Source organism: Embiotoca jacksoni, unplaced genomic scaffold, assembly GCF_022577435.1.
Source record: "Embiotoca jacksoni isolate LCO1_2020_lvr unplaced genomic scaffold, fEmbJac1.0.p SCAF_16, whole genome shotgun sequence".
Taxonomy (NCBI): domain Eukaryota; kingdom Metazoa; phylum Chordata; class Actinopteri; family Embiotocidae; genus Embiotoca; species Embiotoca jacksoni.
In genome coordinates this window covers 32,142-44,637 of record NW_027185296.1, presented here as the reverse complement: position 1 = coordinate 44,637, position 12,496 = coordinate 32,142, and the positions used below count along the sequence as shown (strand labels likewise).

General features: G+C 43.2%; 1 protein-coding gene across 2 annotated transcripts in view; it reads left to right on the top strand.

Annotated features, from left to right (window-relative positions):
• Positions 1-12,496, top strand: part of ttll7 (tubulin tyrosine ligase-like family, member 7) — a 64,103-nt gene that overhangs the window by 20,060 nt on the left and 31,547 nt on the right. For both annotated transcript variants that reach the window (XM_069149982.1, XM_069149983.1), the window contains exon 9: positions 2,102-2,260. In XM_069149982.1, coding sequence (XP_069006083.1) covers positions 2,102-2,260 — 159 coding nt within the window. The remainder of the gene's footprint in view (positions 1-2,101; positions 2,261-12,496) is intronic.

The window sequence follows — 12,496 nt, the reverse complement described above, 5'->3', positions numbered from 1 at the left end:
CTCTCGTGTCCATCTTGTGTAATCTGTCCATGCTCTATTTTGTGAAGGCACTAACATTTCTTTCTCTCTCATCTTTGGTGTTCCTCAGTGACACACCAGAGTGTCACCCTCTGACTCAGCCACACTGTCCACCTCTTCTCGTGCTCTCTCGCTCTGCACTTTCTTCAGAAGTTGCACCACTTTGGTGTTCGTGCTGTCCATTCGCACTCACACACTATGCTTTGTTTCAACTCTTGTTTTTATGCTCTATGCTCACTCTCCTCTCTCCTTCTCGTTTCATCTCACCTTTTATATTTTGTTCCCGTACAGACCTTGTAGGCTGCCCTTACTCTTTCCACCAATGGTCATGGTCAGAGAGTTTGTTTGCCAAAGGATTGTCTGTGGGGGTTAAGACTATCGTGTATATTTTTCCACGTGGAAAACTGACATCTCTTTCATATTAAGGCATTATTGATGTGTTTTATGGAGCCAAGGTTTGAGCAGCAAAGCTACAGCTTTTTTATTTGGGTGTAATTTTGAGAGCTGTCTGGCTACGAATGGGCTTGTTATAGATTTAGATTTCCTACACACACAAGAACGAGAACAGCGGCAAAAAAAAACCCCTGCAGAAACTATGTTTTAGACTTTGTCATTTGCACAAATACGTTTTCTATAAGTTATCCTTAAGAGTCATGAAGAAGCTCTTCTTCTTCATCCATAGAATAAAATTTCTGACCAGGTCTTTGGATTTGAATTCATCCAATATTTTATGCCAGTTTGAAAAATACAATTTCCCAAGTTCCAGTATTGTATTGGCAGAATATAATCATTTATCAAACTTATTTTCTATATATTCTATAGTCTCTATTATCTTGTTTATTATTCATTCTTTATTTACATTTGAATATTGCCGGCAGTTTTAAAAAAAAAAATTCAGTAATACCGTGCTGTGAATTGAACAAAGAAACCAATGCTTACGAGAAGGGCCTATCAAAACATATATGAAACAAATGAATTATACATGCTTGCACGCTAGTTAAACCAATATTCATATTTATGCCGATGAAGAGGATAAAACAATCATTTCCTTTTAAATCAAGGAGGCTTATATAACCATTGAAGCTCAAAGCCAACAAAACAGGCAGACACGGACACAAACAAGGTGCTCGGCAGTGGGAAGTGCTGGGGGCTCAGGATAAGGAGGGAGGTGATGTGGGCTGGGACAAAGGACACTCACACTCACACACACACACACACACACACACACACACACACACACACACACACACACACCCAGTGCTGGGGACTTGGGGCATAAACGGTGGTGGTGGGTCCAGGTAGTTGTGCGTGGCAGCCTGTGGGTCAGACGGGTGGATGGGCTGACATATGGATGGAGGTGTGCAAACGACAGACAGATAGAAAAAGGAGGAGGGGGTTGCAGCCTTATCAGGCGAGGGCCAGACCACCGTATCCCTCTCCTGCACCCAGCAGTCAGACCGGACTAGGCTAACTGCAGGCCAGCAGCACTGTGTGGGGTTTGACTAGTGGGTGGAAGCTTTGTGCAAAGTGTGTGTATGTGTGTCAGAGTGAGCATGTTTACCCCAGTTGCACAGTGGGAGTAGGCAGGCAGGTAGCAGCCAGCAAACATGCGTGCAAACACACACATGCACACAGGTTGGGTGCCACTAGCAACACAGATGGACCAGCACCAACACCGGTGAGAGTCTGTGTGTGAGAAATTCAATAGGCTCTATGCCAGTAGTAGTTGGTGTTTCTCCTCAGCATTTAAACTGACAGGGTATCTTGAGATCACATTGTGTTCCTGCCTCTGTGGAATGTGTCTGCAGGTTCCAGGTATGGCATGTGTCATGAATGCTTCGTTGTCAGTTTTTATCCCAAATTTAAAGGTACTGTCACTTGTCTGCAATTGCAACCTGCAATTAAAGCGACTCCGAATTGCACCATTTTCAAGTTAAGAAGACCTTTAATGAGAAGCTATAGAGCCAATGGCTTTTTAGGATAAATTAAACTCACTTAATAAAAAAGTAAGATTGTGTTCTCTTTGTGCTCAGCTGAATGACTCTCTCTCTCTCTCTCTCTCTTTGTGTGTGTGTCCTGCCAGGAGCTGGTGGTGAAAACGTTAATCGTGGCTGAGCCCCATGTGCTGCACGCCTACCGCATGTGTCGCCCTGGCCAGCCACCAGGGAGCGACAGTGTCTGCTTTGAGGTCCTGGGCTTTGACATTATCCTGGATCGAAAACTCAAACCCTGGCTATTGGAGGTACAAATCCATATCTGTATTTGTGTCTTTATGTGTTTAAAGTGTGTGCAATTGCATTAGCAAAAACTGCATTTATATTTTCATTTATGAAATAATTTTTTATTTGACAATGAGATTTTTTTAATTAATCATATTTATGACAATCACACTAATGTTTTTAAATTTAAAAACACCGTGACAAATTATGACGGAACAATAGGGGTCTGGGATTTATAAAAAAAAAATCTGTGGAGTCTAAGCCGTCTGTGCTACGACAAAAGTGACAGTGGCTCCAAAATTGAAATAAGGTGGTGCGAGCAGGAGAGAGGGAGACGTTACCACACACTGACAGAAAGCATAAACACAGTGATTTTGCTTACCGGCTCTGATCCCCACACACAAACACCCACGTAGTCTCAAATATGTGTTTATGCACCTCCGAGCACAAGGAGAGACCAATGTAGGATGAAAGGAACGCACACCACCACAACCATGCACACCCAATTACATGCATATGTGAATTCGTACAGAAATACATGCATATATAGCATGTTATGGGACCAGGCGAAGGTGCACACACACACACACACACACACACACACACACACACACACACACACACACACAGGTATAAAATATAGGTCAGGATGGCAGGTTGACTAGTGAGATACCCGCCCCTCATTCTCTCAGTGTCAGTCTCTCAAGTGTCACTCAGAAGACTGGACCGGAGTTCAGACTCCACTCCGGGATTTCTGTCTCACCGTTCTGATGTCAGCCAGTCAGTTAAAGTGTGACCTAAATCTTTTAACCCAAAGTGGCTGCACCCCTACCCCCTTACTGCAAACTGACTCAAGAATGGGAAATGCCTTGCGGATAATTGTTTGCTTTTCACCATCATGCCAACCCAAAAATAAGAATGTTGCGATTTCCAAATGTCTCAAGATTTGAAGAATACAAAAAAAAAGGTGACATTTGATGGTTGGTTGGTGTTCTCAAGTGCTGGTGTTTGCAGACATGGTGGAATTAGGATGCTGTTATTACCCCACATGACTTTTTCTGTGTTACTGAACAGTTGCAGAATAAGACAAAAGGATGTATTAAAGAGAGCAAGAGGATGGTGTTCCTTTTGACTGCTGGTGCACCGTGACAGTATGCAAGCATCTTCTGTGTCTGTGTGTGTAAATGTGTATGAGACATAGCAAACAGCCGTGAATGCAGTTGTTCCACTCCAGCAGTAATGATCCCCCCTGTGCTACCAGCAGCTCTCTATAACTCTCATCAATTAACATCTCACACACACACTCTCTCACACTCACACACACACACACACACACACACACACACACACACACACACACACACACACAACCCTGCTTCTCTTTCACGCAACATTTACAGCAACAATAATTTATTTCCAAAATTCAACTGATTAGTCAGGGGATAGTTGCAAGCATAGAGACCTCGACTCAAATCCTTACTGCGTACGCTGTCAAGCCTGAAAAGGACTTTATTACCACTTTATTACCTGTTGACGTTTATTCTTATTCAGCAGGGGCACAACGCGCAGGCAGGACCAAAGGCGGGTTGCCACAAACACTACCCCATAGCAAGCCCTCAGGTCTAAATTAAATTTTTCAGCAATCACTTTGCAACATTTTGTGGTAAACTGAATCTATTTCACTCCATTTCACCATCTTTAAAAAAAATATATTTTTTCTTTTTCCCTCTACCCTTGAGTCCCTCCAAGAAAGTAAAAATTGTGTCCAGAATCACGATACATGATCTCGTCCGTACAGGATTGTTTTGAATTTGTGGACTGCACCGCTCGGGTTTCCTTATTGGTGTCACTGTGAATTACGCGTGCCACGCCTCGTTGGGACTTTACCCAGACTGCTGTTGCTACAATGTCCTCTCTTACTCTTTAAAACGTCAAAGCTGGTTGTTGGACATGCAAACGTGCAGCCAGGAAATGAAAGTTCAACCTGTGTAGACTCAAAGTCGGTCGGATACCTGAAAGCTAGATGGTATCATATATAAAAAACTGTCAAAAGATATTAGTCGTGTCCTTTGCGTTTGTATTTCTGTCAGCTGTTTTCTGAGTGTATGTAGGAGGATGGGAAGGGAAAAGAAACATGATTGCCTTTCACATCCTCCAATTATACCTTCAGAAAATAGCCACTGTTTTTTTGGGGGGGACAAGGTATTCAAAACAGTGCAACTTCAAACTCCTGTGATCCGAGGATACATTAGCCTCTATCTTGCATTTGCTATAAAACCTCTGTGCAAGACACAATACACCAGCTCTTTGTAAGCAGGTAAGCACAAAGAGAAGTCATTGCAAATATACTGATAACAAATACAGATCCTCAAGAGGAAAAACCCACAGACCAGCACACACCTGCTAAATAGCTTGTCACAAGGGTGAAAACAGAGACGGCGAGAATGATGACTCCCAAACCGAGGCCAGGCATCAAACAGGCGCATTGTGCTCACAGCAAGTACCCAAAGGGTAGAAGAGAAGGTAAAGAGAGAGAGACAGGCTTTTGTGTGATCCTAATCTTAATTCAGCAGAGTTTTCAACACAAGTTTTGCCTCCTATTGACATTCAAAACATCAGCACTACATAGGCTCACACACACACAGATATACACACGCACACACTTGCTCAAATGGCGTAACCCGAGACGTTCACTTTCATTAAACCAGCCCAGACAGCATCTGTGTCTCGTATAGGGAAGGAGTTTCATTGAGCCGTGATCTTCACTTCATATGAACACACGCTCATATGCCCCCCCTCCTCCACACACACACACACACACACACACACACACACACACACACACACACACACACACACACACACACAAGACACCGTCACATATTTTCAGGACTCTGGCTTTTGCTCTGAGGGTTTCATTTAGTGTTTGTCTTTTGAAGGCAAAATTTAAAAAAACTAAAGAAAAATATAATCATTGCATATATATTCAAAGCGGCTCAGGAGCCGCCTCGTTACACAGGCCTCACTCATTATATCTGCAAGCACGTAGCGCTGTCTTAGAATTGGGGGTACATGAGTGAAAGAGAACCGCACACGTCTCCAAATCCAGTGTGATATCCAGGGCCCATGTGCTGTAAGCCAGCATTACATATAGCGTCAAATTTGGTGAGGGAAATACAAAAATATTATTAGAGGTTCGCTGGAAAATGGGAGAGGACAAAACAAATACACACACACAAAAAAAACACTTTGCTTTGAATTTTGCACTCTTTATATCAAAAACAGAATCCGACAAAGAGCGCAATTTATTGTTCTCATTAGGCCCTGATGGTTGTCCATGGACCCCAACAGAAAGACCAGAGGATTGAGGCCCAGCCTCATTACAGGCTCTGGCTTGTGTCATTTTTTGTTTAAGTTGTTTCCCCACATGCAGTATAAAATAGCTCCAGCTGGTCAACTCTAAATAAGAAGAAACAAGTGTTTGCAGTGAATAATTAGAAACATGCCGGCTCCAAGCGAAGCTGTCTCTAGTGCCGCGCTCCAAGCAGCTTAAAAACTGGTTGGCCTGCTTGTTAGGGCTGCAGTCAGCGTGCGAGGGTGTTCGTGTGTGTGTGTGTGTGTGTGTGTGTGTGTGTGTGTGTGTGTAAATGAATATGAGTTAGCGTGTGTGAATCTAAATTTGACTTGTGCTGTGTCAGTGTGTGGTGTTTGCCTGCACAATAACCACACATCATGAGGAACACAGCTGAGCATATTTCTGTGTTTTTTTTTTGTGTAAATGGGTCTACGCTCCATCTCTCTCTGTGTGTGTGTGTGTGTGTGTGTGTGTGTGTGTGTGTGTGTGTGTGTGTGTGTGTATCTGGATGTCTGGTCTTAGTCCCTCTGGGAATAGTTCTCTGTAGCGTGTGTGTATGTTTGTGTGTGTATGTTTGGCCACTCTGATCTACCTACCATCAAACTAAAGCCCACAGCCCGTCTTTTTATCCAGTCAGAGATGCAGGGAGGAATTCTGCTTCAAACACACAAACAAACCAATTCAGGAAGCAACAGAGAGGAGGAAGAAACCTTGTTTGCCAACTTTCCTGGTGTTTTCATGTCATTGTTTGGTATCGAGAGGCGGCTTGATTATTGATGGCAACAACTTAACTACCATTTCCTCTTCATCTCTTCTGGTCTTTCTTGCGTCCTGGCCCCGTTAGCATGGCTGCTCAGAGTGATTAGCAGCTAATGAGGCGGGCATGGTTAGGTCAACTGTGACACTGGTTTGTTTGTGTCTCAGAGTGTGTGTGTGTGTGTGTGTGTGTGTGTGTGTGTGTGTGTGTGTGTGTGTGTGTGTGTGTGTGTGTGTGAATGAGCATTACAGCAACAGACCAACAGACTGCAGCTGGACCGCTCCCCCACGGGCGCTGATTCTTCACCCCCTCCCTTTAGCCCTTCCTGCAACTTCCCTCTCTTTCTGCGCTCCGTCTGCAATTGTTTCAAGATGAGTTTGGTTTGCCTGTCCATCCCTGAGAGCCAACATAATCCAGACTTCCTTCTCTTTTGAGTGGAAGTGAATGTGTGTGTTTGTGTTGGGGATGTGTTTATGGGAAGTAATCTGCCCTGGCAACTGTAAACAGATGCCACGGCACGCACGCACACACACACACACACACACACACACACACACACACACACACACACACACACACACCCTCATACAAACAAACATGAGGATAGTTTTCACCCTTCCTCATCTCCCAGACACACACAGACACAAACTCCAAATGAGTTACAACTGCTGAAAATACTGTTAATTTCTTGTTCGGAATAAATAGTGGCATTTGAAATTCTATTTCATCTCTTGAAAATGTGATGAAAATTTTTATGTTCTTTTAGCTTTTCATACAAGTGTAAAGAGTAGTCATTTAATGCATAGAGGAAGGATTTAGAGGTTATCCTGCCTTTCACATGTTTCCTCTGGAAATTTGAAAAGTGTTTCCTAAATCCTGCGACAGCCGAATGGAACATTGTTGTGTATTCAGGGTGATTAAGGAGCAATTTACTTGCTACCTGTGCTCTCCAAATAAATTTCATCACCTCGTGATTGAGTTTTGTAGGGGGGGGGAAATGATGAAGGAGAATACATACAGTCTGATATACTCAATTATCTCAGAGTCTCTCTTGCCCCCTTCCACCTTTCCTTCTCCTTTTGCCTTTGATTAATCTTTGGCAATTAGTGAGATTCATTCTTGGTTAAATGTACATGGATGTCGTGCTTACATCTGAGGTGGCGTCTTTCTACCTGCGAACCCTAGGTGGCAGTAGTGACCTGCGAGCCACTCTCTGGTTTATAAGAGGTTTATTAAAGAATAATTAGAATGATGAATGGGACTGTCTGTCTCTATCCACATCCATTTTCCCCCAACATGACTATTTCATGGAATAAGTATCAAATTAGGAGCGTACGGGCTTTGTATGTGGGGCAGCTGAAAACATACCCCAACATTTAGTCATTTATCATCAGGCATGTATGGCAGCACCACTGACTGTGTGCGTGTTTGTGTGCATGCATGTGATTGAGAGTGAAGATATAAATATGTTTATGACTGACATATGGATATGTAGTGTGTGAGAGACTTGAAAGGAAGATGTATATTCTTAGACATTTATGACAGACAGCTTTGGACCTCAGGTTATGTTTAGCTGATTTATTCTTGTTTGAAGGCATTTTGATGGGAATTAATTGTGCATGTTTGTGTCTGGCTGCCTTAACACGGCCACTTAGACCGTTTACGTGCACCGTTCTAAGCGCCTTTTACCTTTTGTTTTGTTTTTTTGGGCATTGTGCGATTGTCTTTTAAAAGCAATCCTCCCTGCAACCTGCCTGCCAGTCAGCCAGTCAGGCAGGTCAGGCCGAGTGGTGGTGAAGCTAAGCATCGGCCCGCTCACTCCCAGGACCTTTACCAGCAGCTCAGCATGCTCAGCTAGAGTTTCCCCGTGTCCGAGTGGACCACGTAAAAAAAAAAAAAAAAAAAAAAAAAAGAACAAAACAGTGATTGATAAGACGGCTGAAACAAGAGAGCGACTTAACAGGGCGACCAGCTGTCTGTCTTTCTGTCGCTCTGCTACTCACGCTCGGTTTCTCTCTCCCTCTCAGACTCCCTCTCTCATTCCACCATTGTGCAGCAACAAACACTCCATTCTGACAGCAGTTGAACTGTGCCGATACCCTTGAGTGTGCGGGGCAAAATGGGAGGCTTGTCAAAGCAGTGGTTGTTTACACTCTGCCAGGAATAATGAGAGGGGGTCGTTTTTTCTGAACCGATTAATCACGAGCAGCCCTTGTACTTGTTTTAAAGAGTATTCCAGACACAGAATAAATGTCGACGTGAGGAAGCAATTTGTTGTGGAAATAAAGCAGCTGATTGTTGTTGATCCCGCGCCGTTGCAGTATTATTAGGGTCGGTGTGGCAGAGCAGAGGCCACAGGTACAAATATTTTTAACAATGAGTGAGTCATATGATCAATGCAATTTTTAAAAAAAATTTTTTTTTTTTTTTTACTGGGTTTATTCACAATTCAAATGATAATAATAAATAGGTAGTTTGAGACGCAATCTGAGTTATCGTCAAACCATAGTATGAGCTGAGATTGAGTTTATTCTCTGCAGGTGTGTAAAATGGCTAATTGCTGGGTTGAATATAGTTTTACTCTTGGTTTGATTTTGCTGTTGGTTGTTATTGATATTATTAAATCTCTTCGGGCAATACACGTAGTTCTCAGATGCTTCATGGGGCCGAACATTATCAAACAAACGCTGCATCCAAAGCAGAGAATAAAGAGAATTTTCCACTTGGAAATGAATAGACCATATCAAATTAAACAAGCCATGTAAAATTTGCTGGTTGCATTTCTCCCCTTCTGTTTGTAGTTTAGGGCCTGCAGTAAAGATCTGCAGACAGACTCGCAGGTCTCAGACATTTCAAACCGAATGGACAACCTTTATTTAACAGCCGGCTTCATGAACAACGGCAGGTTACTTTTACGTCTCAATCACATGCATCCAGGTGCAATAAATAAAAGCTTTCCATATCATATATAGAATTGATGTGTTTTGCAGCTTACCCTTTGATCTTTGGATGTTTAATTGGATGATCAGATGATGATAAATGTGTCCTGTGAAAAATTACAGATTGATATACTCTTTCTTGCTCTGTGACAGTGATATTTGGGCTACATTGATGCGATGCTGATGCTGAAACGAATCAAAGAATGAGGAAAAAGGAGTTCCTAATCTTTTCATCTGACATTTTTATTGAATGCGTCTTGGAGCAACCAAAAACTCCTTTAAGGCCCTGCCAGAGTCACTTAAGGAAATCAGAGTGGGGGTTTTGGGAGCCTGCAGGGGTTCATTAAGACCAGACTGGTCCAACTTCCTCTGCCGGAGAGGAAAAGGAGAACACAGAAACACAGAGAGAGAAATGAAGAGAGGTAACGACCAGAGAATGAGGGCTAGCAAGCGCTGGGCGTGCAAGTTGGGGTGGGTGGGAGGAGGGGGGGGGGTGACCAGTCAGAAAACATGGTGAGAGACGGCAAGGAATAGAGTGGGAATAGAAACTAAGCAGAAGAAGAGGAGTGCGACAGGCAGGGAGTAGAAGGAGAGAGACAGAAAAACTAAGGGAGAGCAAAGAGAGGCAGCGAGTGCTGCGATGCCAGTCTATCCTGTGACAGCTTGACACCACAAATCAAACTAAGAAATGAAGACAAGTAACGAGACAACCGTCACCAGGATCACTGCCAGTCTGGCTGTTACCTATAGGCTACAGCACTCTTAAAGCCATACTCTTTTCATTGTGCCTGTCACATTGGGGAGTGCGCTAAATGAAAACAGACCTCTTCCCTTTTTTTCTTTTCTTGGGTAAGGCACTGTAGGTCGAAGTGGAGCTCTGTCTTCAACACACAGAGGGATGTATTGTATACTTTCTATTGAGTGAAAGAGTTAGATAAGGTCTCTGTTCCTATTGCGCTGGAAGACATTCATCACAACTCCTCTGATAAATGGTTGCTGTACACACACTTGCAAAAAGTCACGTCCATACAGACCCATTTGATACTGGTGAGGATTTAGGAGCTCACCTGTGGTACTTGTGAGCTATCGTCTGAACTAGTTGAAGAGATTCCAGCAGTGATGGCCCAGCAGGCTCAGAGAAGGTTATACGGATACTTTACAGACAGCTACAGTTCAGGAAAGGCTTCAAGCTTGTGCGCTTTTATTCACTTATGCCCTGCTTTCCACAGCTACATGCATTTAAACATGGAGGCTTTCCTGTACAACCATATTCACATCATCCCAGGTGTTTTCGGGGTTGAGTTGTGTTGCTGAGGAACAATTCGGGTGTAGGTATTGATGGTGGGGGCAGTTTTACCGATTTCCTTAAGCCTGTCCAGATTCTTTTTTTTTTTTACAGCTGGCTCATGATCCTAATGGACAGTCTTTCAGTAGTTACGGCTCTTTTTGGGCTACCTGCCCCACGGCTGGCAACACAATCAACACTCTGGCTTCCTCAGTTCCTGGGAGTCTGGTTGTGATGTAAATATTATCTTGCATCACTGTTCCAAAATCTGCCACACAGCAGTGAGCACCTTTGTGTCAGGATTAGTAATGGCTGCTTCAGAGGAGGGAGGGAGAAAGAGGGATGGAGTTACTGAGAGCTAACCGCACAACTCTTTAGATGCTTTGCACATGTCTGTAAAGGAGATTTTGCATTTTGGTGCTCATTTTCAGAGAGAAATGTTGATGGTAGCAAATAGCTTGATGTCGCACACCAGTCGGTCTTCACCTTCCTTTACCCACAGTCCTGATTGGTTGGATAGAGTGGATCTAAAGTACGAGCCAAAACCTCACATAAGCTCTGTTTTTCTTTGCTACTGAAATCCTGATTTATGATTGGCTGTTGTGCTGCTTTAATGTGTTCAGGTTCAAGAACAGAACGAATATTGTTTTTGACACAAATACTCATTCTGACTGCAAAATAAAGGCACCTGAAAGGATGAACTTCCTGCTACACTTCCAGAACTATTAGAAAAAAATAAAGTAAAAATAATCTCCGAAACAGACATGGTTTGGCCTGCGGCTTTTGTTAGTGATCATGAACCAATTGTTTATGAATTTAAAAAACATTCTTGGGATGAAGGCTTTGTACAAACATGTTGGGTCTGAGTAAGTAGCTAATATATAACGCAGCAACAAAACTAACACACTAAAAGGAGGTGAGAGCACAGTAAGGAGAAGTTAAGATTTGTGTGATATTTTTGTTGGATTGAGTTATGGCAACTAGGTGAAAAAAAATTATATTTATGTTGCCCTACATGAATCCCTAATTGGGTTATGTATTTTTGCCTCATGCTATCAGGCCATTGTTTGCACCTTGCTAATGGCTGAGGTTCTTTCCAGGGGTTCGGTATCCTCCTTTAAAGTCAGATATCCCTTTCCACAGCAAAGAAATTCATGAATGACTTTACTCACTTGAGCTCATTCAACATATACACCATTAACAGAGGTATTTCAGGTTTAACAATATCACACCACCCACCCATACTATTGTTCCCACATACAAAAGAGAAATGAGCGGTTTGAGCATTTTGGACAGCGTAAGGAGAAGACCTGACTTATCTCAACAATCAAGGTTTATCGAGCCTGCCAGCCTTCCGCTGGGCATCTGTTGCATTGTCATTTGAAGTCGCCTCATACGAAGACCATTCCAGTCACGGTTGGCATTTCATTCACCCTCACTCGGCACTTCTCTCCATTTTCTGGTCCTTTTGTTTCTCACCTTGGGACAGAGACAAAGGGAACATAAAAAAAAGAGTGAAGATTTGATTTATTGTGTCAGGTATGATAACCGATATTTGAATAGCTCGCACCGGTGTTGGAAATTGTTCTGTTAAGAAAAGGTAAGATGCTCTTGAATTTTTTTCCCCGGATGACACCAGCTTTTGTACCTCAAATCACAGGTGGCATACTCTGTTCTTGTTTAGCTGAATCCTTCCGAGAGCTCTTGATTGTTTATGATGGCACCAAGATGAACGACGGTAATTCGCTGATGCTCACAAAGATATTATTGTTGGCAGCGCGATGGGAGGGGTGTCTCAGCGTTAGGCTGCTGTGAGCATGTCTGGTTTCTGAGTCATTGAGCGGGGTCATGTAAGGGGCGAGTGTTTAACCCACACAATCTGTTTGTATGCTTACACTCACGCACGCACGCACCCCCCACCCA